Source organism: Cololabis saira, chromosome 19 (genome assembly GCF_033807715.1).
Source record: "Cololabis saira isolate AMF1-May2022 chromosome 19, fColSai1.1, whole genome shotgun sequence".
In the NCBI taxonomy this organism is placed as follows: Eukaryota; Metazoa; Chordata; class Actinopteri; order Beloniformes; family Belonidae; genus Cololabis; species Cololabis saira.
This window is the reverse complement of record NC_084605.1, coordinates 3576229-3601791: the sequence shown is the minus strand read 5'-3', so window position 1 is coordinate 3601791 and position 25563 is coordinate 3576229. Positions and strand designations below refer to the sequence as shown.

The 25563-nt window shown below is 39.2% G+C and overlaps 2 protein-coding genes across 3 annotated transcripts in view; both read left to right on the top strand.

Moving 5' to 3' along the window:
- Positions 1-13350, top strand: part of cep131 (centrosomal protein 131) — a 47765-nt gene extending 34415 nt beyond the window's left edge. The window contains exons 20-27 of the mRNA XM_061709075.1: positions 287-394; positions 2268-2385; positions 2481-2555; positions 3561-3703; positions 7317-7494; positions 7656-7852; positions 10730-10790; positions 12413-13350. Of these exons, the coding sequence (XP_061565059.1) occupies positions 287-394; positions 2268-2385; positions 2481-2555; positions 3561-3703; positions 7317-7494; positions 7656-7852; positions 10730-10790; positions 12413-12484 (952 nt within the window). The 3' untranslated portion in view covers positions 12485-13350. The remainder of the gene's footprint in view (positions 1-286; positions 395-2267; positions 2386-2480; positions 2556-3560; positions 3704-7316; positions 7495-7655; positions 7853-10729; positions 10791-12412) is intronic.
- A 2592-nt stretch (positions 13351-15942) lies between these two features.
- Positions 15943-25563, top strand: part of st6galnac (ST6 (alpha-N-acetyl-neuraminyl-2,3-beta-galactosyl-1,3)-N-acetylgalactosaminide alpha-2,6-sialyltransferase) — a 34223-nt gene continuing 24602 nt past the window's right edge. The window contains exons 1-2 of one of the 2 annotated variants that reach the window (XM_061709080.1): positions 15943-16089; positions 19950-20197. In XM_061709080.1, coding sequence (XP_061565064.1) covers positions 20046-20197 — 152 coding nt within the window. In that variant the 5' untranslated portion in view covers positions 15943-16089; positions 19950-20045. The remainder of the gene's footprint in view (positions 16090-19949; positions 20198-25563) is intronic. The other variant, XM_061709079.1, reaches the window with a different exon arrangement.

The following is a 25563-nucleotide window of genomic DNA, read 5'->3' as shown; positions in this document are numbered from 1 at the left end:
TTGACATTCCCTGTCGTAGACGAATAAAAACGAGACTAAAACGTAGATTACAAAATAAAAACTCTGCTAAAATGTGTCTTCATTTTCGTTGACCAAGACGAGACGAAATGTTCTACCAAAGATCCTTAATGTCAATTTTTTAAGTAGTTTCCTCTGGTTTAGTGGTTGCTAAATAAATATGTAGTAAACTCAAATGAGAGTCTTCTGTATCTGGAATGAATGTATTCTTGAGTCTATAAGGTAACAATAATATTAATATTATAACGGAGTTTGTGTCCGTGTGCAGGTTTGAGAAGCAGCTGCAGGAGGAGCAGCTGCTCCTGCAGCTGCAGAGGAGGCGTCTCCACCAGGAGGTGAACGAGGAGAAGGAGAGGCTGGCCACGCTGGCCGCCAGGTCAGTTCCTCCTCCTGGAGTTCCCGGTTCCGCTTCACGCACCTGAACTCCTGGGAGGAGTTCCTGCAGTAGATGTAGACCAGGGCTCGGCAACCCAACATGTTTTAGAGCCGTATTGGACCAAAAACACAAAAACAAATATGTCTGGAGCCGCAAAAAATGAAAAGTCTTGTATCAGAATTAAAATGAAGGAACACATGCTGCATGTTTCTATATTAGTTAGAACTGGGTCCTCGGCTGCAAATGTAGCTAACGTCTTTCCACATGACTCTTTGTTATCGGACAACTTCTCGCTACAGAGCAAACATTCAGGCAATAAATGCAAATGATTCGCTCCAAGAAACGTTGAATCCTCTTTTCTCCTCAGTTATTCTTATCTCTTTTTCCTGTTGGAAACAATCTATTTTACCGGTTTGTTTCCAGCAGCCTCCTGCCTGGTAGAAACGCACAATTTAAATGACATATTTTGCTCAACTAACATGAATAAGCATAAATTACATAGAAATACCGGCAAAAATATTTAAAAAAATGAAATAAAAAAGGATTTAATCCAGATTTAAAGTAATTAAATCTTCATATTGTTTAGTTTTTTATATGTTTTCAGGATTTAAAGTAATTCAACCTTCATATTGTTTAGTTTTTATATATTTTAAGGATTTGTTTTTTTTTAAATGTTTTTTTTATTGTAGTTTTCAATTTGTTAATACGTTAATTATTCAAGTTTAATCCACTTTTATCCACTTTTCCATATTTATTCAACACATTTTTACAGCATTGGAAAACGTTCAGAATGTTTGTCCTCCTGCAGAAACCACATTAAAACAAAAAATATATTTCCCTCCCCCATCTAGTTCCATTTTCAAACATTTTTGAAAAAGCTCCAGGAGCCACTAGGGCGGCGCTAAAGAGCCGCGGGTTCCTGCAGTAGACATAACAATAGTGAATGCTCTCTATTGCTTATAAACACGTTAAAATCCTCTCGTTTTTTCGTACATTTATTAATCCTGACTCATTTTCAATATTAAGAATCAAATTTAAAGTATTTTTTATTTATTCTTTATGTCATTCATTGATAAAATAAAACAACATACAATTTAATATAAACACAAACGTTCCTAAATTCTGAATGAAAGGGAGCAGAAAGAAGAAGAATCTTATTTAATCTGCCCCTTTTTCCCAACAAATCAATTTACAAAGAACGTAAATTAAAAAACAACAACAAATTAAACAAAAAACTAAAATAAAATAAAATACCCGCCGGCCGACACAGACACAAACATTCTTTTTTAGTTCCCAAGTTACAATTCAGTTAATACCATTCAACAACAACAAACAATGTTTATACCTTTCATGACACTGGGGATGTAAATCAAACATAACTAACATATTTCATTATATTTACTTAACATACAGGACGGTCTCAGAAAATTAGAATATTGTGATAAAGTTCTTTATTTCTGTAATGCAATTAAAAAAACAAAAATGTCATACATTCTGGATTCATTACAAATCAACTGAAATATTACAAGCATTTTATTATTTTAATATTGCTGATCATGGCTTACAGTTTAAGATTAAGATTCCCAGAATATTCTAATTTTTTGAGATAGGATATTTGAGTTTTCTTAAGCTGTAAACCATGATCAGCAATATTAAAATAATAAAAGGCTTGCAATATTTCAGTTGATTTGTAATGAATCCAGAATGTATGACATTTTTGTTTTTGTAATTGCATTACAGAAAATAAAGAACTTTATCACAATATTCTAATTTTTTCTGAGACAGTCCTGTACTTTGTGCTTTAATTGTTCGAATGTTTGATTTGGATTAGTTGTAAGATTTGAAGTAATAATCTTTATCCTCCGTGTTTCAGGCAGCGCTCCGAGCTGGAGGATCTCCGGCAGCAGCTGGAGGAGAACAGTTCCCTGGCCGGCCGGACGCTCCGGGAGGAGCTGGACCGGACCCGGATGGAGCAGGAGAGACGGCACCAGGTCTGGGGGGGACGGGGGGACGGGGGGGACGGGTACCAGGGGGAACTACAGACCCGGGAACCTCAGAGAACTGAACTCTGTCTCTGTCCCACCAGGTGGAGATGAAAGTTCTGCAGGAGCGTCTGGACCTGGAGAAGCAGAGCTGGGAGGAAAGTTACAAGTCCAGAGAGGTTTGTTACTGCATGTGAGCGAGCGTCAGCGACAAAATCAATTCCATTGCTTTATTATTAGGGCCCGAGCAATTACAGTGCGAAGGCGCTATTGTATCTGCAGGAATTTTCCTTATCCTTTTTATCCTTTTTTTCCTTCTTCTGACGAAATTAAGGTCTTTTTTCCCCTTAAACGTGCCCCAAAAGTCACCAAATTTTGCACCTAGCCAGGCCTGGTGAAAATTTTTTATATTTAATGGTTTTCATTAATGGGCGTGACCTAATGGCTCAACAGCGCCCCATAGAAAATGAATGGTAGCCGGACGCCCGTGATGCTTTAAAAAAAGTGACTACGTTTACATGCAGTCAAAATTCGGGTTATTGCTAATATTCGGGTTACTGAAACATTCTGAATATTCAGTTTACATGGTAATTAATCATTTGGGATATCTGGATCAAACCAGTGACGCACGGAGAACGTGATGACACAATTCCCGTCATTTCCACTTCTTCTTCCTGTATCCAAATTCAAAACAAATGCTGCTTCGCACAACTTTTCTCTCTCCTTCTTGTAAATCTTCTATCCCGGTACTTTCTACCGTCTACAAATACAGAAATGTTCATATCCTTCATTTTATTTATGAAGTGATTAGTCTCCTCCTGGTCTTGGTTTCTCCGTGTTTATAAGAACTTCCTGGACTCAAAAGACCAAGATTCTTTGCTAAAAGAACATGGGCAGAAAACACATTCCTGTTCCGTTTGATGGGGATATTCCGTTTGGCGTTTACATGACCCAATATTCGGGTTTTAAAAGGAGTAACCCAGGGGTCATATTCGGGTTTTTTAAATTCGGGTTATTCAAAGGGGTTATTGGTGTTTACATGGCCGTGCAAAACCGGGTTATTGCTAATATTCGTGTTTTAAAAGGGTTATTGATGCATGGAAACGCAGTCACTGTGAATCCAGGGTTAGTCCGGTCCGGGATGTCCCCCGGTCCCTGTAATCAGCCCGTCTTTGTGCCACAAGGAGGCCTGGATGCTGAGCCGCGAGCACGCCCTGAAGCAGGAGCTCCGGCAGGACCGGGACAAGGAGATCCAGCGAGCCATCTGGACGCTGGAGGAGGAAACCAGCCGGGACAAGGAGGAGTGTGATCGGGCCGCCGAAAGCAGGTGAGGGGGAGCTGGGGCTGATGGATAACGCTGCACCTGTGCAGGAGTTCATGCTGCTTTGACCCACCGCCACATCTTTTCAGTCTGTTTTTGGCTCTTTTGTTCAGTCTGTTCAGATTTTTGTTCAGTCTTTTGTTGGGTTTCTTGTTCGGTTTCTTTTACGGTCTTTTGTTCGGTCTCTTGTTCGGTTGTTGGGTTTCTTGTTGGGTTTCTTTGGTCTCTTGTTTAGTCTTTTATTCGGTTTCTTCGGTCTCTTGTTGGGTTTCTTGATCAGTTTCTTTTTCGGCCTCTTGTTGGGTTTCTTGTTGGGTTTCTTGTTGGGTTTCTTGTTGGGTTTCTTGTTGGGTTTCTTGTTGGGTTTCTTGTTGGGTTTCTTGTTGGGTTTCTTGTTGGGTTTCTTGTTGGGTTTCTTCTTGGGTTTCTTGTTGGGTTTCTTGTTGGGTTTCTTGTTGGGTTTCTTGTTGGGTTTCTTGTTGGGTTTCTTGTTTGGTTTCTTGTTGGGTTTCTTGTTGGGTTTCTTGTTGGGTTTCTTGTTGGGTTTCTTGTTTGGTTTCTTGTTGGGTTTCTTGTTGGGTTTCTTGTTGGGTTTCTTTGGTCTCTTGTTTAGTCTTTTATTCGGTTTCTTCGGTCTCTTGTTGGGTTTCTTGATCAGTTTCTTTTTCGGCCTCTTGTTGGGTTTCTTGTTGGGTTTCTTGTTGGGTTTCTTGTTGGGTTTCTTGTTGGGTTTCTTGTTGGGTTTCTTGTTGGGTTTCTTGTTGGGTTTCTTGTTGGGTTTCTTGTTGGGTTTCTTCTTGGGTTTCTTGTTGGGTTTCTTGTTGGGTTTCTTGTTGGGTTTCTTGTTTGGTTTCTTGTTGGGTTTCTTGTTGGGTTTCTTGTTGGGTTTCTTGTTTGGTTTCTTGTTTGGTTTCTTGTTGGGTTTCTTGTTGGGTTTCTTGTTGGGTTTCTTGTTGGGTTTCTTGTTGTGTTTCTTGTTGGGTTTCTTGTTTGGTTTCTTGTTTGGTTTCTTGTTGGGTTTCTTGTTGGGTTTCTTCTTGGGTTTCTTGTTGGGTTTCTTGTTGGGTTTCTTGTTGGGTTTCTTGTTTGGTTTCTTGTTGGGTTTCTTGTTGGGTTTCTTGTTGGGTTTCTTGTTTGGTTTCTTGTTTGGTTTCTTGTTGGGTTTCTTGTTGGGTTTCTTGTTGGGTTTCTTGTTTGGTTTCTTGTTTGGTTTCTTGTTGGGTTTCTTCGGTCCTTTGTTCGGTTTCTTGTTCGGTCTTTTGTTCGGTCTCTTGTTGGATTTCTTGTTGGGTTTCTTGTTCGGTTTCTTTGGTCTTTTTTCCGTTTTTGTTCAGCCTCTTGTTGGGTTTCTTCTGTTTTTTGTTGGGTCTCATGTTGGGTTTCTTATTCGGTATGTCGTTCGGTTTCTTCGGTCTTTTGTTTCGGCCTCTTGTTGGGTTTCTTGTTTTGTCTCTTGTTGGGTCTCTCGTTCGGCCTTTTGTTCGGTCTCTTGTCTCTTGTCTCTTGTCTTTTGTCACGAGACCAAACAAAGAGTCATTATAACGCCTGTATCTGATGTCCAGGGTGTTTGTAACGCCTGTACCTGATGTCCAGGGTGTTTGTAACGCCTGTACCTGATGTCCAGGGTGTTTGTAACATCTGTACCTGATGTCCAGGGTGTTTGTAACGCCTGTACCTGATGTCCAGGGTGTTTGTAACACCTGTACCTGATGTCCAGGGTGTTTGTAACACCTCTACCTGATGTCCAGGGTGTTTGTAACGCCTGTACCTGATGTCCAGGGTGTTTGTAACACCTCTACCTGATGTCCAGGGTGTTAGTAACGCCTGTACCTGATGTCCAGGGTGTTTGTAACGCCTGTACCTGATGTCCAGGGTGTTTGTAACGCCTGTACCTGATGTCCAGGGTGTTTGTAACGCCTGTACCTGATGTCCAGGGTGTTTGTAACGCCTGTACCTGATGTCCAGGGTGTTTGTAACGCCTGTACCTGATGTCCAGGGTGTAACGCCTGTACCTGATGTCCAGGGTGTTAGTAACGCCTGTACCTGATGTCCAGGGTGTTTGTAACGCCTGTACCTGATGTCCAGGGTGTTTGTAACACCTCTACCTGATGTCCAGGGTGTTTGTAACGCCTGTACCTGATGTCCAGGGTGTTTGTAACGCCTGTACCTGATGTCCAGGGTGTTTGTAACGCCTGTACCTGATGTCCAGGGTGTTTGTAACGCCTGTACCTGATGTCCAGGGTGTAACGCCTGTACCTGATGTCCAGGGTGTTGGTAACGCCTGTACCTGATGTCCAGGGTGTTTGTAACACCTGTACCTGATGTCCAGGGTGTTTGTAACACCTGTACCTGATGTCCAGGGTGTTCGTAACGCCTGTACCTGATGTCCAGGGTGTTTGTAACGCCTGTACCTGATGTCCAGGGTGTTTGTAACGCCTGTACCTGATGTCCAGGGTGTTTGTAACGCCTGTACCTGATGTCCAGGGTGTTTGTAACGCCTGTACCTGATGTCCAGGGTGTAACGCCTGTACCTGATGTCCAGGGTGTTGGTAACGCCTGTACCTGATGTCCAGGGTGTTTGTAACACCTGTACCTGATGTCCAGGGTGTTTGTAACACCTGTACCTGATGTCCAGGGTGTTGGTAACGCCTGTACCTGATGTCCAGGGTGTTTGTAACACCTGTACCTGATGTCCAGGGTGTTTGTAACGCCTGTACCTGATGTCCAGGGTGTTTGTAACGCCTGTACCTGATGTCCAGGGTGTTAGTAACGCCTGTACCTGATGTCCAGGGTGTTGGTAACGCCTGTACCTGATGTCCAGGGTGTTTGTAACACCTGTACCTGATGTCCAGGGTGTAACGCCTGAACCTGATGTCCAGGGTGTTTGTAACGCCTGTACCTGATGTCCAGGGTGTTTGTAACACCTGTACCTGATGTCCAGGTTGGTTGTAACGCCTGTACCTGATGTCCAGGGTGTTTGTAACACCTGTACCTGATGTCCAGGGTGTTTGTAACACCTGTACCTGATGTCCAGGGTGTTTGTAACACCTGTACCTGATGTCCAGGGTGTTTGTAACACCTGTACCTGATGTCCAGGGTGTTTGTAACGCCTGTATCTGATGTCCAGGGTGTTTGTAACACCTGTACCTGATGTCCAGGTTGGTTGTAACGCCTGTACCTGATGTCCAGGGTGTTTGTAACGCCTGTACCTGATGTCCAGGGTGTTCGTAACGCCTGTACCTGATGTCCAGGGTGTTTGTAACGCCTGTACCTGATGTCCAGGGTGTTTGTAACGCCTGTACCTGATGTCCAGGGTGTTTGTAACACCTGTACCTGATGTCCAGGGTGTTGGTAACGCCTGTACCTGATGTCCAGGGTGTTTGTAACGCCTGTACCTGATGTCCAGGGTGTAAGTAACGCCTGTACCTGATGTCCAGGGTGTTGGTAACGACTGTACCTGATGTCCAGGGTGTTGGTAACGCCTGTACCTGATGTCCAGGGTGTAACGCCTGTACCTGATGTCCAGGGTGTTTGTAACGCCTGTACCTGATGTCCAGGGTGTTTGTAACACCTGTACCTGATGTCCAGGGTGTTTGTAACACCTGTACCTGATGTCCAGGGTGAAGCGTATCCGGGACAAGTACGAGGCGGAGCTGAGGGAGCTGGAGAATTCGACGAGGGCGGCCGTGGCGAAGCAGCAGGAGCTGAGGAAGCAGCAGGTGGAGACGGACGGAGAAATGATCCGGCTGCAGGCGGCGCTACGGCAGAAGGAGCAGGAGGCCGAAGACGTCACGCGGGTGAGAAGCACAAACAAACAAACAAACAGAAACGGTAACAGGCAGAGACACAAACAGCCACCAGTCCAGGTCCATAAAACTGAATCAGGACTAGGCTACTGTGATTATCTGTCCCCAAAACTGTAGGTGAGTATGTCTGAATAATCTGAACTTCCTTCCAGAGCAGGGACAAGCTGGCGGAGGAGCGCCACAGCCTGGCCGAGGTGATCCGGCAGGAGTTCGCCGAGCGCCTGGTGGCGACGGAGGAAGAGAACCGGCAGCTGAAGACGGAGGTGTCGGAGGTCCGAGCCCGGCTCCGGTTGGAGGTGGAGAGGATCAGCCGGGAGAAGGAGGAGGAGCTGGCCGAGGTGCAGCAGCGGTGAGCACCACGCCGCTGAGCACTTCACCACCACACAAGCAGGAGATACACAACCTAAAACTTAACTTAAGAGTTATATCATTTGTGGATTAGCGCTGTATGTTTTTTATTTATTTATTATTTATTAACCTTTATTTTACCAGGAGAATCCCTTGAGACTGAGTCTCTTTTGCGAGGGAGACCTGGCAAAGAGGCTTAACTGGTGCAACAACAATAAAATCAATTTAACAACAACAACAACAACAAACAGTGCAAACAACATTACAATACCTTACATTAAAAATAGCAGGTGCACATTTCTGTTAGTTTATGTTCAAGAAGAACCTTGAATTCACCCAAGGAGATGAGTCCAGAAAGTTTAAGACAGTTCTGAATGTTGTTCCAGGACCAGGGAGCAGAGTAGGAGAAAGCTGCTTTGCCAAGTTCTGTATTAATCCTAGGGACTTTCTACAGCTTCCGTGTGGAAAAGCGGGAGTTGTACACACTGTGAACTGGAGACAACAAGTTGGACAGATATGTGGGGAGTTTATTCAGAATGGCTTTGTAAATAAAAATAATCCAATGGTGTTGTCTCCTTAGGGTCAGTGAGGGCCAGGAGACCAGAGAATAGAGAACACAGTGATGTGTCCTAAACGCTGAGTTGGTAATGAAATGCAAAGCACTGTGATAAACTGTATCAAGGCAATGAAGTTTTGAGGAGGCAGCATGCATATAAATAATGTCCCCGTAGTCCAGAGTGCTTAAAAAAGTTGCCTGTACCAGTTTTTTCTTGGCAACAATGTTAAAACAGGTTTTGTTTCTATAATAAAACCCCAGCAAAGCCCTCAGTTTCTTTAGCAGATGAGACACATGTTCTGAAAATGACAGTTTGTCATCCAACCAGATACCCAGGTATTTATATGATGGTACTCTTTCAATAGTTTCTCCTCCTGTAGTTTGTATTCCAGGATGGATGGTGTTGGTTGAACGGGTTCTGGTAAAAGTCATAAATTTGGTCTTTTTGGCGTTGAGGACCAACTTTAGTTCAGTCAGTGATGTCTGGAGCTGTTCAAAAGCAGACTGGAGATCATTGATGGCTTGGGAAAGAGAGGGGGCGATCGAATGAATAACTGTGTCATCTGCGTAAAGATGGATTTTTGCACTGTTCGGATTCCTCCCGATGTCATTAATAAAAACTGTAAATAGGACAGGAGCCAAAACAGAACCTTGAGGGACCCCATTGGAAATTGTGATAAAGTCTGACTGGTGCCCATCTGTAGCTACACATTGGGTCCTGTCAGTAAGATAATTCCTGAACCAGTGAACCGTTGGGTCAGAAAAGCCAATATCTTTGAGTTTTTTAAGCAGTAATCCATGGTTAACAGAATCAAAAGCCTTGGTTAAATCAATAAACAGTGCAGCACAGTGTTTCTTCTGGTCTAAAGCATTACAGATGTCATTAAGCACAGACATCGTTGCAGTTATGGTGCTATGTCCTGCCCTAAAACCAGACTGCGTTTCACACAGAATATTATTGTTTACCAAGTACCGTTTTATCTGAAAATTTACTTGAGATTCTAATATTTTAGCTAGAATTGGCAATTTTGAGATAGGACGATAGTTGTTGAGATCAGTTGGGTCCCCACCTTTAAAAAGTGGCACAACAAAAGCTGATTTCCATATTGTGGGAATGATATTAATTTGGAGGCTCAGATTAAAAATATGAGAAATGGGCTCAGCAATAAAATCAGCTGCAGTTTTCAGGAGATAAGGGTCCAAATTATCTGGTCCAGGAGATTTTCTTGGATTAATAGCTTTAAGAGCTTTCCTTATTTCCACACATGGAATAGGTTGAAAAGAGAAGCAGTTTTGACTTTTGTCAGTGTTATATGAATCTGTCTCACCAGCTGAGCTTAGGGTTTTTTCAGCTGCACATATGTTGGAGACAGAACCAGCTGACTTAAAGTGCTCATTAAAACATTTTATAATGCCTTCTTTGGAAGTAGTTTCAACTGCGTTAACCTTAATTTTTTCTGGTAAGCTTGATTTGATTTTGGTATTGGATAAGGATTTTATTTGTTTCCAAAACTTTGTTGGGTTGTTTGAGTTGTGTGTATAACAGGAGTCGGCAACCCAAAATGTTTTAGAGCCGTATTGGACCAAAAACACAAAAAACAAATATGTCTGGAGCCGCAAAAAATGAAAAGTCTTGTATCAGAATTAGAATGAAGGAACACATGCTGCATGTTTCTATATTAGTTAGAACTGGGGGAGGTTTTTTTTTTCATTATGCACTTCAACAAAAAAGTCAAAATGTTCAGAAAAAAGTCTAAATGTCGAGATTAATGTTGAAGTACAATCTCAAGAAAAAAGTAAAAATGTTGAGAGAAAAGTCAAAATGTCGAGAGAAAAAAGTAAAAATTTCGAGAAAAAAGTTGAAATGTTGAGATTAAAAAGGAAAGGAAAAAGGAAGAAAAAAAGACAAAAAAGACAAAAAAGGAAAAAGAGTAGAAAAAAGAAAAAAAGAAAAAAAAGTAGAAAAAAAGTAATAAAAAGAGAAAAAAAAGAAGAAAAAAAGGAAAAAGAAAAAATTAAGGAAAAAGGAAGAAAAAAAGGAAAAAGAGAAGAAAAAAGAAAAAAAAGGAAAAAAAAGGTCAAACATTTTTGAAAAAGCTCGACCCCTGGTGTATAACTTTCAACATTTGCAAACGATTCCAAGAAATTGAAACACTGGGGACCCGGTTCTGAACAAGATTCCCGTACCACTGCCTTAGAGGACTGAAAGTTGTTAGTTGGGTTCAGCTACCACGTTAGAGGGGGTGTGGCCTCAGTCATGGCCACGCCCCTTAACCCCTAACCTCCCTGTCTGTCTAACACTCTGTTGTTTCTGCTTTTCAGGGTTAAATCAGCCGTCATGAAGAAGGAGGAAACTGTGAACAACCTCCGGAAGCAGCACGAGGTGAGTCTGCAGACGGGTCACATGACCCCGGCCTGGGTCACATGACCTGATACGTGTGGAAAAGGCCTCCGTCGTCCACTTGTGGTCGGATGTTATTCACCTGCCGTGTTAGCTAGCTAGCACATGGCCAACGCAGCACAGTCGGCTAAACTGGACATCAGTAATTATTACTTTTAGACACTAAACCTGTTTAACTGCAACATAGAGGAGGGACATGAAGAGTTGGAGAATTCACAAAACCAGGAAATACATTATATAAATACCATCAATATAATACCATCAATAATATAAATACATCAATTATGTAAATATATCAATATAATATCATAAATTATATAAATACATCAACTATATAAATACAACAATATTATAAATTCAATTCAATTCAATTCAATTTTATTTATATAGCGTCTAATACAACAAAAGTTGTCTCCAGACGCTTTCCAGAGATCCAGAACATAAACCCCCGAGCAATTATTACATAAACAATGGCAGGTAAAAACTCCCCTAGTGGGAGAAAAACCTTAAGCCAAACAGTGGCAAGAAAAACTCCCCTTTAGGAGGAAGAAACCTTGAGCAGGACCTGGATCATAAGGGGGGACCCTCCTGCCGAGGGCCAGTCTGGGGGTCAGGGACATCAGCAGCACAGCAGGCAGGTGGAAGCAGCAACGGGATGACCGGGGGTGGGGACCACAGGCCAGCACGCAGCTCCTGAAGCTCCGGCCCAATCAGCAAGTCCCAGGTTGGGGTGCAGGGTCGGGGAAAGGTTGAGAAGGGACAGGGCCAGGGAGAGGAGTCTTGAGGAACAAATCTCTCCCCCGCCTGCCCGGGCCGTTACCCTGCCCCTCTCACTCCCACGCTGCAGGTTCTGGTGTTGTGCATTCAGAGATGCTCTTCACCACCAGCAGAGGGTTCTGCACCATGTACAAAAGAGAAAAAAGGGGGGCCGGCACAAGAAACTACAGGAGCAATGGACAAAAATGATAGCTATGAGATACTTATAATAAATAAAAATGGAAAAGGAGAGGAGAAGAAGGGTGAGAGGCACCGCCCAGCGGATCATGTCGGTGCCCCCTGCAGCATAGGCCTATAGCAGCATATCTACCACCAAGCTATATTTGAGACTAACTATTATAGTCTTGTTCTATAGCTGCAACTATGACTACTGACTCTAACACACTAGAGTTTACACTACCTAGAGATTTACCAACACCAGCTAGAGGTTTACTAAACACTAACTATAGGCTTTACTAAACAGAAAGGTTTTAAGTTTAGTTTTAAAGGTGGAGGTGGTGTCAGCCTCCTTAACCCAGATTGGAAGTTGGTTCCATAGTAATGGTGCCTGATAGCAGAACGCCCGCCCTCCAAATCTACATTTAGATACTCTAGGAACTACGAGTAAACCTGCACCCTGGGAGCGGAGAGCTCTGCCAGGAACATAAGGCACTATCAGGTCTTGTAAATACTGCGGAGCTAAGCTGTTTTGGGCTTTATACGCAAGTAATACAATTTTAAATTGGATTCTGAATTTCTGAATGTATATAAATACATCAATAATATAATATAATATAATACATCAGGTGATTGACAGGTCACCTGACCCCGGTTCTCTCCTCTGATAGGCTGCTCTAAAGAGAGCCGACCACCTGGAGTCCTTGTGGGAGCAGCAGAGGAAGCAGCTGCAGCACAAGTGAGGGGTTTCTGCAGGGGCTAAACCGGGTCTACCGGTTCCACCATTTCCACCTGGCTCCTGCAGGTTTCTGCGTGGTCTCCATCGACTCCACCATCTTCATCTGGCTCCACCAGCTCCACCATCTCCACCTCCGAGCCGTTGGGCTGCGGTTTTCCTCCCTGCAGGTGTGAACATGTGGCCTGAACTCCGTCCTGGACCTGAAACCACAAGTCCCTGCCCCCCAAACCCCCCCCTTAGACACCAAGAACTGGTTGGAGCTCCACCCTCGTCACCCAGCAGTCCCCCCATGGAGCCCCCACCTCCGTTCCTCCACCTTCACCCCCCCTGAAGTTCCTGGTTGATCAGGTCCAGATGTTCCTGACAGCAGTAGGGGGGGTTGGTGGTGTTTCTGCTGGTCTCCCTGTAATCAGTGTCGCCTGCAGGCGCTAAACCCCCTAAACCCCCACCCCTGTTAACGCCCCCAACAGCTACGACACCTTCAGTCTTTAGAGATTTAAATCTAAAGTTGGTGAAACTCCAACGTGAGGGTTTGAGGGCCTGAAGGAAGTCGGGGGGAGAAAGAAAGTCGGGGGGAGGAATGAGGGAATGAAACCATGAAACCGCTGCAGAGGAAGAATGTCTGAGGTTTGAGGTCGGATGATTGCAGCTCTGAGTTTCTCTGTTTATCTGAGGCTCCAGAGAGGAGGAAGGAGGAAGGAGCCGTCGTTGGGCCTTTTATTTTTATTTTACTGGCAGGACTGCTAAATGCTAGTTTTGGTAACGGTTGCCGGAGCCGAGACGTCCAAATATCTGAATGTCTAAATGTCTGAATGTCCGAATGTTTGAATGTCCGAATGTCCGTGTGTCCGAATGTTTGAATGTTTGAATGTCCGAATGTCCGAATGTCCGAATGTTTGAATGTCCGAATGTCCGAATGTCTGAATGTTTGAATGTCCGAATGTCTGAATGTTTGAATGTCCGAATGTCCGAATGTCTGAATGTTTGAATGTCCGAATGTCCGAATGTCCGAATGTTTGAATGTCTGAATGTTTGAATGTTTGAATGTCCGAATCTCCGAGTGTCCGAATGTCCGAATGTCCGAATGTCTGAATGTTTGAATGTCCGAATGTCCGAATGTCCGAATGTCTGAATGTCCGAATGTCTGAATGTTTGAATGTCCGAATGTCCGAATGTCCGAATGTTTGAATGTCTGAATGTTTGAATGTTTGAATGTCCGAATCTCCGAGTGTCCGAATGTCCGAATGTCCGAATGTCTGAATGTTTGAATGTCCGAATGTCCGAATGTCCGAATGTCTGAATGTCCGAATGTCTGAATGTTTGAATGTCCGAATGTCCGAATGTCCGAATGTTTGAATGTCTGAATGTCTGAATGTCCGAATGTTTGAATGTTTGAATGTCCGAATGTCCGAATGTCCGAATGTTTGAATGTCCGAATGTCCGAATGTCTGAATGTTTGAATGTCCGAATGTCTGAATGTTTGAATGTCCGAATGTCCGAATGTCTGAATGTTTGAATGTCCGAATGTCCGAATGTCCGAATGTTTGAATGTTTGACTGTTTGAATGTCTGAATGTTTGAATGTTTGAATGTTTGAATGTCCGAATGTCCGAATGTTTGAATGTCTGAATGTTTGACTGTTTGAATGTCTGAATGTTTGAATGTTTGAATGTCCGAATGTTTGAATGTCTGAATGTTTGAATGTTTGAATGTCCGAATCTCCGAGTGTCCGAATGTCCGAATGTCCGAATGTCTGAATGTTTGAATGTCCGAATGTCCGAATGTCCGAATGTCTGAATGTCCGAATGTCTGAATGTTTGAATGTCCGAATGTCCGAATGTCCGAATGTTTGAATGTCTGAATGTCTGAATGTCTGAATGTTTGAATGTTTGAATGTCCGAATGTCCGAATGTCCGAATGTCTGAATGTCCGAATCTCCGAGTGTCCGAATGTCCGAATGTCCGAATGTCCGAATGTCCGAATGTCCGAATGTCCGTGTGTCCGAATGTTTGAATGTTTGAATGTCCGAATGTCCGAATGTCCGAATGTTTGAATGTTTGAATGTCCGAATGTCCGAATGTTTGAATGTCTGAATGTCCGAATGTCTGAATGTTTGAATGTCCGAATGTTTGGATGTCCGAATGTCCGAATGTCTGAATGTCTGAATGTCCGAATATCCGAATGTCTGAATGTCCGAATGTCCGAATGTCCGAGTGTCCGAATGTCCGAATGTTTGAATGTCTGAATGTCCAAATGTCCGAATGTTTGAATGTCCGTGTGTCCGAATGTCTGAATGTTTGAATGTCCGAATGTTTGAATGTCCGAGTGTCCAAATGTCCGAATGTCCGAATGTCCGAATGTCTGAATGTTTGAATGTCCGAATGTCCGAATGTTTGAATGTCCGAATGTCCGAATGTCTGAATGTCTGAATGTTTGAATGTTTGAATGTCCGAATCTCCGAGTGTCCGAATGTCTGAATGTCCGAATGTCCGAATGTTTGAATGTCTAAATGTCCGAATGTCTGAATGTCCGAATGTCTGAATGTCCGAATGTCTGAATGTCCGAATGTTTGAATGTCCAAATATCCAAATAACCGAATGTCCGAATATCCGAATGTCTGAATATCCGAATGTCTGAATCTCTTAATGTCCGAAAGTTTGAATGTCCGAATGTTTGAATGTCCGAATGTTTTAATGTCCGAATGTCTAAATATCCAAATATCCAAATGTCCAAATGTCTGAATGTAATTATTCCCTGTTTGTTGTTGTTTTCAAACCGACGCAGAAATGTTGGAGACGACGAGTGAAAAAGAGAATAAAGACTTTTTTTGAAAGTTTTGAAGACGTTTCTCAGTTGTGTTGATGAATGTTCAGGTTCTGCTGGTCCACTAGAGTCCACTAGAGTCCACTAGAGTCCTCCAGAGTCCACTAGAGTCCACTGGAGTCCACTAGAGTCCACTAGAGTCCACTAGAGTCCACTAGAGTCCCCAAACTCTAGTGGACCCTAGTGGACTTTAGGGGACTCTAGTGGACTCTAGTGGACATTAGAGTCCCCAAAAGTCCAGACCAGGTCCTGCTTTCGGAGCCGCTTGTTTTTATTCCCCCAGAAATCGTTTCTCAGAAACCAGAACAGTGAAACACTCGTCCTCTCTTCTCTTCTTCCTCTTCAGCTCTGTCTCTTTTCCTGTTCCTCCCCCGTCAGATAACACACACTTCCTGGGTGTGTGTGTGCACGCGTGTGTGTGTGTTTATGTGTGTGTGTGCGCTTGCTTTTGGTCCGTTATTATCAGCTGCCACCAGTTTATTTGCGGTTTTTACGGCACATTGTGAACATTTCCGAGCTGCTCGTCTAACTTTATTGCTCTTTTTTTGGGGGGGTGTGTGGTTTTTAAGGGGCCCCTCTTGTTTTCTGGGTGGAGTGTGTTTCTCTGTTTCTCTCCCAGGGGGGATGGGGGACGGGGGGGCCCCCGGGGGCCCCGCCCTCCACGGGGCCGGCAGTGCTGGCAGCCTCCCACTCCGGAGAGAGAGATCGGAGGAGAAGAGAAGAGAAGAAGAGAAGAAGGGATTGAGCCAGAAGAATGTGAGGAGGAACGCAGACGCCTCGGCTGCCGGTGAGCTGATCTTCTTCTTCTTCTTCTTCTTTTATGTTTGTATTTTGAGGAACTTCTTTGTCGTGTCTCACAGACCGAGACACATCTGGCACAGATGATTCAGTCAATGTTTTACTTCTGCGGTTGTAAAAAAGTGCCGGTTCCTTCTTCTCTTTTCTGCTGCTGCTCGCCCTCCTCCAGAGTTTACACTGCAAAAACTCTAAATGCTACCAGGAATATTTGTCTTATTTCTAGTTAAAATGTCTCATTTTTAGTCAAAAAATCTCATTACACTTTTTTTTAAATTATTTAATTTTTTTATTTAATTTTTTTATTTTTTTTTATTTTTTTTATTATTTTTTTTAATTAATTAATTTATTTTTAATTTTTATTTTGATCTCATTACACTTAAAACAAGAGTCATTACCAGAAAAACTACTCGTTATTTGACAATTTTCACCTGTTTCAAGTAAATTTTCACTTGAAATAAGTAGAAAAATCTGCCAGTGGAACAAGATTTATCTTCTTATTACAAGCAAAAAAATCTTGTTCCACTGGCAGATTTTTCTACTTATTTCAATTGAAAATCTACTTGAAACAGGTGAAAATTTTGTTGTTTTTTCCAGTGATGAGTCTTGTTTTAAGACTTTTTCTCAAGTCATTTTCTTATGGGTGACTTTAACTTTTACCAAAGTCTTTCTACTTTTACTTTTTCCAAGTACTTTATACACCTCTGACAGTAATACGCTGATTTTACACTGCAAAAACTCAAAATCTTACCAGGAATATTTGTCTTATTCCTAGTTAAAATGTCTCATTTTTAGTCAAAAAATCTAATTACACTTTTTTTATTTTATTTTTTTTATTTATTTTTTCATTTTTTTTATCTCATTACACTTAAAAACAAGAGTCATTACCAGAAAAACAACTTGTTATTTGACAATTTTCACCTGTTTCAAGTAAATTTTCACTTGAAATAAGTAGAAAAATCTGCCAGTGGAACAAGATTTATCTTCTTATTACAAGCAAAAAAATCTTCTTCCACTGGCAGATTTTTCTACTTATTTCAATTGAAAATCTACTTGAAACAGGTGAAAATTGTTGTTTTTTCCAGTGATGAGTCTTGTTTTAAGTGTAATGAGATTTTTTTGACTAAAAATGAGACATTTTAACTAGAAATAAGACAAATATTCTTGTTAAGATTTTAAGTTTTTGCAGTGTGGTAGAGACATATGTCATCAATTTTTTGCCAATTATCAATAAATACCTCTTTTTGTGTTCTTAAACTAAAACTTTAATTATTTCCATTACATAGATGCTTGTACACAATATCAATCCATTCATCTACACTGCAAAAACTCAAAATCTTAACAAGAATATTTGTCTTATTTCTAGTTAAAATGTCTCATTTTTAGTAAAAAAATCTCATTACACTTAAAACAAGACTCATGACCAGAAAAACAACTTATTTGACAATTTTCACCTGTTTCAAGTACATTTTCACTTGAAATAAGTAGAAAAATCTGCCAGTGGAACAAGATTTATCTTCTTATTACAAGCAAAAAAATCTTGTTCCACTGGCAGATTTTTCTACTTATTTTAATTTTCGAGAATTTGCTTTTTAGCATTTTATGCAAATGTAACCCCAAGCCAGTATATAAAGTAATGAAATATAAAAAATGTATGCAATTATTACTGAAAACTTTAATATTTTCACACCTTTAAACATATTTAAAGGCAAAAAGAGTCATTACCAGAAAAATAACTTGTTATTTGACAATTTTCACCTGTTTCAAGTACATTTTCACTTGAAATAAGTAGAAAAATCTGCCAGTGGAACAAGATTTATCTTCTTATTACAAGCAAAAAAATCTTGTTCCACTGGCAGATTTTTCTACTTATTTTAAGTGAAAATTTACTTGAAACAGGTGAAAATTGTTGTTTTTTCCAGTGATGAGTCTTGTTTTAAGTGTAATGTTTTGACTAAAAATTTGACATTTTAACTAGAAATAAGACAAATATTCTTGTTAAGATTTTGAGTTTTTGCAGTGTATCACAAGGCAAGTTTATTTGTGTAGCACAATTCAACACAAGGTAATTCAAAGTGCTTTACATCAACATTAAAAGCAGCAAGACATAATTTGACAGTAAATAACAAATAAAATGAATTAAAATGATGAGAAAAGAAGGTAAAATAATCCAGCAGTTTGACAATTCTACGCCACAATGCCTATTTCCAGGTCTTGTTTCCATAACTTTGCGCGGTTTTCACACAATTGTGATTGTAATTCTCGTCAGTTAACTGACGAGAATTACGTTTCTATAAATTCCCAATAATGTAATAAGGTATTACATTATCGGTAAAAATGTTATTAAAATATCCGTCAGGTTATTTTATTACATTATTGGGGAAGTTATCACATTATTGGATTTTATTACATTTTCGATTGAGTTAAGTGTACATTTTATTACTTATTTTCAGGCGTTATTACATTTTTCAGGAAATTATTACATTATAGGGTGCTACAGGCTTGCAAACAACACGGCGTCAAACAAGAGATTTATCATCCGGGTGAGGGAGAGAGAAAAATGATGATCAGAGGACGATAGCGTCACATCGTCTGCAAAGAGAAACAATGCAATTATAGACCCAAGCAAACTGGAAATTCTTCTCCGCTGCACTTTAAGTATATTATATACAACACTATGATTGTTCCGTATCTGACCTGTTGCATTGAAGTTTGGGGAAATGCTTACAAAAAATATACTCAGTCTATTTTCATTGTACAAAAAAAAGCCATAAGAATAATTAGCAGAAAACAATATTGTCATCCTTCAAATCCATTATTCCTTCATTTAAAACTGTTGAAATACAAAATGAATGGAACGTTGTTTCTGTAAAAGGTTTCAGTTTATGGAACAATCTGGATACAGAAGCCAAAGAATGCAAATCAAACATTACAATTAAAAGAATAATAAAAGCCAGTTTGATGAAGAAATATCATGATAATTGTTAAGTTAGGTGGGTTTTCTTTTTTTTTCCCCTCTCTCTTTTTAGCATTGTCATATTTGTTTTCTTTGAATCTAAAAAAAATACGACTATCTGTTTGACCACAGCTATTTTGTGTTATTTTATAACTGTTGGTCCAACCGGATAAGCAGGATGTAGCAACGGAGGACGTTTCTGTAGTTTTGGGTTTGGTTTGTTTTTGTTTTTTTTAATTACATTAATTGCAAAGTATTTTTATTAAATTGCGTAATTTGTTTTCGTTTTTTTTATTATTACATTAATTGAAATTTGATTTCTTAGGAAAAAGTGACAGATAAAATAAGCTTAGTCTTCTTTCCGTCCCCTTTCATTCAAGGAAAGAAATTTGTTGTAATTATATTGAACTGTTTTGTTTTTCTTTTAATGAATGAAATAAAGAATAAGAATAGATGGATGGATGATGGATGGATACGACTATCTGTGTTTGACCACAGCTATTTTGTGTTATTTTATAACTGTTGGTCCAACCGGATAAACAGGATGTAGCAACGGAGGACGTTTCTGTCGTTTTTTTTTTTTTTTTTTTTTTTTTTATTACGTTAATTGCAAAGTGTTTTTTTTTTTTATTGCGTAATGTCAAATTTTTTTTTATTACTACATTAATTGAAATTTGATTTCTTAGGAGAAAGGGACAGATAAAATAAGCTTAGTCTTCTTTCTGTTCCCTTTCATTCAAGGAAAGCAATTATTTGTAATTATATTGAACTGGTGCCCCTGGTACCATGAGCAGACACTTCCGGGGAGATAAGGTTCTGGTTTTTGAACCAGCGACCCCCCCTGGTGGACTAACCTCATGCTAACCTCATGCTAACCTCGTGCTAACCCTCCACAGCTTCTTCCCCCTGGTCTCTGGTCTGGAGAGAGAGCGGGACCCGAGCTGGACCCGGTCCGGGCCGCCCCCCGTCCGGGCCGCTGACCCGGCGTCGGGATGTCGGCGCTGCGGAAGAAGCTGTTTGTCGGCGTGGGAACCGTTAGCGTCCTGCTGTGCGTCTACTTCCTGTGTCTGACGGTGCAGTGGCCTCCGGTGGGGTCGACGGTTCCTCTCAGGACCTTCCACTTCCTCGCCTCCAGGATCAGCAGGTGAGCTGCGCCGGCGGGGGTTAGCTAACCCGTTACCTGTCAACTAACCCGTTAACTAACACGTTACCTGTCAACTAACACGTTACCAGTTAACCAACCCAATTAACTAACACATTACCCATCAACTAACCCATTAACTAACCCATTACACATCAAATAACCCGTTAACTAACCCATTACACATCAACTAACCCATTAACTAACCCGTTACCTGTTAACCAACCCAATTAACTAACACATTACCCATCAACTAACCCATTAACTAACCCATTACCGGTCAACTAACTCATTAACTAATCCATTACCCATAAACTATCCCATTAACTAACCCATTACACATCAACTAAACAATTACACGTCAATTAACCCATTAACTAACTCATAACACATCAACTAACCCATTAACTAATCCATTACACATCAACTAACCCATTAACTAACCCATTACCTGTTAACCAACCCAATTAATTAACACATTACCCATCAACTAACCCATTAACTAACCCATTACCGGTCAACTAACTCATTAACTAATCCATTACCCATAAACTATCCCATTAACTAACCCATTACACATCAACTAAACAATTACACATCAATTAACCCATTAACTAACCCATAACACATCAATTAACCCATTAACTAACCCATAACACATAAATTAACCCATTAACTAACCCATAACACATCAATTAACCCATTAACTAACCCATAACACATCAACTAACTCATTAACTAACCCATAACACATCAACTAACTCATTAACTAACCCATAACACATCAACTAACTCATTAACTAACCCATAACACATCAATTAACCCATTAACTAACCCATAACACATCAACTAACTCATTAACTAACCCATAACACATCAACTAACTCATTAACTAACCCATAACACATCAACTAACTCATTAACTAACCCATAACACATCAATTAACCCATTAACTAACCCATAACACATCAACTAACTCATTAACTAACCCATAACACATCAACTAACCCATTAACTAACCCGTTACCTGTTAACCAACCCAATTAATTAACACATTACCCATCAACTAACCCATCAACTAAACAATTACACATCAACTAACTCATTAACTAACCCATAACACATCAATTAACTCATTAATTAACCCATTACCCAAACTATCCCATCAACTAACCCATCAACCGTCAACTAACGTACTATCCATCAACTTAAAAGAATTACGTAATTTCTTGTTATGGTCTGGAAAATTAAGTTTGCCAACTTCTGTACTGTCATTTTTTGGGTTTTGCGCAATGCACTACTTTTTATTTTTGCTATGATGGGAAATGTAAGTTTATTTTGGGTTTTGAGCCATGTGCTAATTATTTTTGCTATGATGGGAAATGTAAGTTTATTTTGGGTTTTGAGCCATGTGCTAATTATTTTTGCTATGATGGGAAATGTAAGTTTATTTTGGGTTTTGAGCTCTGATAGGATATTTGAGTTTACTAATAATTCCTCTCTTGATCTTTGCTCTTTTGTATTTGCTGTAACTAATGTAAGGTTCCAGTAAAAGGGGGAGGACTATATAAGCCTTGCTTCTACCTACACCCTTTCGGTTACAAATGTACCGAAATAAACATTCAAATAAAAAAAAAAGCAAAAAAACAACTAACCCATCACCCGTCAACTAACCCATTAGCCATTAACTAACCCGCTACGCCACGGTAACGCTTTTGACTGAGAAAAGTAATGCACGTCGTTGCAGGATGGAGACGCACATTTAGATGTATAACACACCTGGGTGCTCGTTACGGTTCGGGCCGTATTAACGGCCGAAGAAATGGCATAAATTGCGCCAAAATTACACGATTAATTCAAAATGGCCGACTTCCTGTTCAGTTTCGGCCATGGCGCCAGGAGACTTTTCTTTAAGTTGTGACATGATACAGGTGTGTACCGATTTTCGTGCATGTACGTCAAACCGTATTGTGGGGCTTGAGACACAAAGTTTTCTAGGGGGCGTTAAATATCACATTTTTTGCCAGGCCTGGCTTGGTGCAAAATGTGGTGACTTTTGGGGCACGTTTAAGGAAAAAAGACCCTAATTTCGTCGGAAGAACAACAAGGATAAAAACAATTCCTACAGATACAATAGGGCCTTCGCTACGGAAGAGTATCAGGGCCATGCAGGAGAAAAAATATTTTGAGAGGGGAAGATTTTTTTTATTGTGCACTTCGAGAAAAAAGACGAAATGTCGAGAAAAAAGTCGAAATGTCGAGAAAAAAGTTGAGATGTTGAGAAAAAGGGCAAAATTTTGTGAATAAAGTCGAAATTTCGCCTTTTTTCTCAACATTTTGACTTTTTTCTCGAAATTATATTTCAACATTAATCTCGGCATTTCGACTTTTTTCTCGACATTTTGACTTTTTTCGAAATTTTGACTTTTTTCTCAACATTTCGACTTTTTTCTCAACAATTCGACTTTTTTCTCGACATTTCAACTTTATTCACAAAATGTTTACTTTTTTCTCGAAATTTCAACTTTATTCATAAAATTTTGAATTTTTTCTCAACATTTCGACTTTTTTTTTCAAAATTTTGACTTTTTTCCCAACATTTCGACTTTTTTCTCGACTTTTTTCTCAAAATTTCAACTTTTTGCTCAAAATTTCAACTTTTTTCTCGACTTTTTTCTCAAAATTTCAACTTTTTTCTCAAAATTTCAACTTTTTTCTCGACTTTTTCATCAAAATTTCAACTTTTTCATCAAAATTTCAACTTTTTTCTCAAAATTTCAACTTTTTTCTCAAAATTTCAACTTTTTTCTCGACTTTTTCATCAAAATTTCAACTTTTTCATCAAAATTTCAACTTTTTTCTCAACTTTTTCCTCAAAATTTGTATATATATGTATAAAGTGTATAATGAAAAAAAAAATCTTCCTCCTCTAAAATATTATTTTTATTTTTCTCCTGCCTGGCCCTGATTCTCTTCCGTAGCTTCACACTGTCAGTGCTCGGGCCCAGAATTCGGGTCAGGCGGAGCCGAGAACCGAGAGTTAAAAGCTCCTTCTCAAGTCACCAGAAAGAGTATAAAGTGTTTCTTTCTGAACAAAATAAAGTGTTTCTTTCTGAACAAAAGAGCCTCACAGAGCCGTGGCTGTAGTGGTGAAAGGGTGAGGGGGTTAGAGTTATTAGAGAAGGCTGGGGGGGTTTGGTCTCCTACCAACCCCTGAAACGTGAGCTTTGTTACGGCAGGAGCTTTTAATCACAGCTGTTGCCCCTTCGGCCTTTCCTTCCCTCCCTGTTTTTATTAAAATCTGTGCTAAAATAATTAAATGAAAATGAAAATGAAGCTGGATCAGCCGCAGGTTCTGTCACGGTTCCCAGGAACGGCAGCAGAACGTGCCGGGACAGGGAACTCCAGGACTAGTGGGGACTTGTTGTGTTAAAAACCGGCCTGACGGGATCCAGGATGCAGAGCAGGAACCGTTAGCAGGAACTGTTAGCAGCTCGCTAAGTTCAAACTCTTCCAGCTCCACAGATAAAACTGTAAATGAAAGTCGTTGCAAGTAGAGAATTGATAAGATTTGTTTTGAAAATAAATATAAAAGAATAATAATAATAATAATAATAATAATAATAATAATAATAATAGTGATAATAATAGTGATAATAATAATAATAATAATAATAATAATAATAATAATAATAATAATAATAATAATAATAATAATAATAATAATAATTATTATTATTATTATTATAATAATTATAATAATTATAAATGAACTAAATACAACAAATTATTCTGTGGCAATTACACAAGAATGTTCGGTAACATGTTCAACATTTTAAAAATTTTAAAAATTAAAATTTTCCTTTTTAAAAGGACAGATTTTTAAAAGGGTATCTGAGCTGAGCACTCAAAAATAAAACTACGTAAAAAAATTTTTTTTAATTAAAATATATGTATAAATATATATATTAATAAAATAAATATATATGATATACTAAAATATATATTATATACTAAAAATGTATATAATATATATCATATATAATAAAATGAGACGTAAAACGTACATTTCTTTTCAGAAAGATGCTTTATGAAGATAAGGAACAAAGAGGAAAAAAAAGATGAAAAAAAGAGAAAAAAAGCAGAAAAAAGAGGGAAAAAAGAAGAAAAAAAGAGGAAAAAAGTGTGTGAATGAATAAATGAGATGTAAAACGTAAATTTCTTTGTAGAAAGGTGTTTTATGAATATAAGGAACAAAGAGGAAAAAAAAGAAAAAAAGGGAAAAAGAGAAAAAAAGAAAAGAGGAAAAAAATGAATAAAAAGAGGAACAAAGAGGAAAGAAAAGATGAAAAAAAGAGAAAAAAAAGAGGAAAAAAGGAGGAAAAAAGTGCGTGTGTGAATATGCCTTAGGTGTTTCCCAACAATGTATTAACCATTAATATATATGCAAACAAAAAATAATCTGCAACCATCAACTATGAAGAATTAACAATTCTTTTGCAGAGAAATAAGCATTTATGCTTTTTCAGGAAGGATACACGATCTTTCTGGACACAATCAGTGCGTTAACATGGGAAGTTTAATTCCTCTTTAATTCAGAACTAAAATTAAATCTGATTTAAAATGAGTAAAAATTACCATGTAAACACCTAAGTCCGAATGAAAATGGTCATTCCGAATTAAACTTAATTCCTAAGTAAGTGACTGGTTTATTCTGATTTTAAATCTAATAATTATATAAATAATTCCGTGATCATGTATACACTCATTCCTCTTTAAATTAATCCTGGTCTTTCTTTCTGCTCGTTCCCTCGCCAGTCTGTCTCCATGATCTTATATTCCGCGCTGGGCTGGTTTTCCAAACAAAGTTTCAATCAAAAAATTTTTTTTTTTTAATTTATTCTATTTATTTATTCATTTTTTATTATTTCTTAAAATTTTTTGTTTGTTTTTTGTTTAGTTTTTTTTTACTTTTTTTCTTTCTTTTTTAAAATCTTTTTAATTTTTTTTTTAAATTTTATTTTATTTTATTTTATTTTTCTTCGAATGAGTGTATACATGATTGCAGAATTAATTAATGAGAAAATATGTTTCTCTATGTTTCTTATTTTTGTGAGGGGGGATTAAATATACTATATTTGGTACTAACTGTTTCCCAAGTATATTAGTGCGTGTGTGAATGAATAAATGAGACGTAAAACGTACATTTCTTTGTAGAAAGATGCTTTATGAAAATAAGGAAAAAAGAGGAAAAAAATTGAAAAAAAGAGGGGAAAAAGGAGAAAAAAAAGGAAAGAGGAAAAAAAGAAAAAAGAGGAAAGAAAAGCAGAAAAAAAGAGGGAAAAAGAGGAAAAAAAGAAAAAAAAG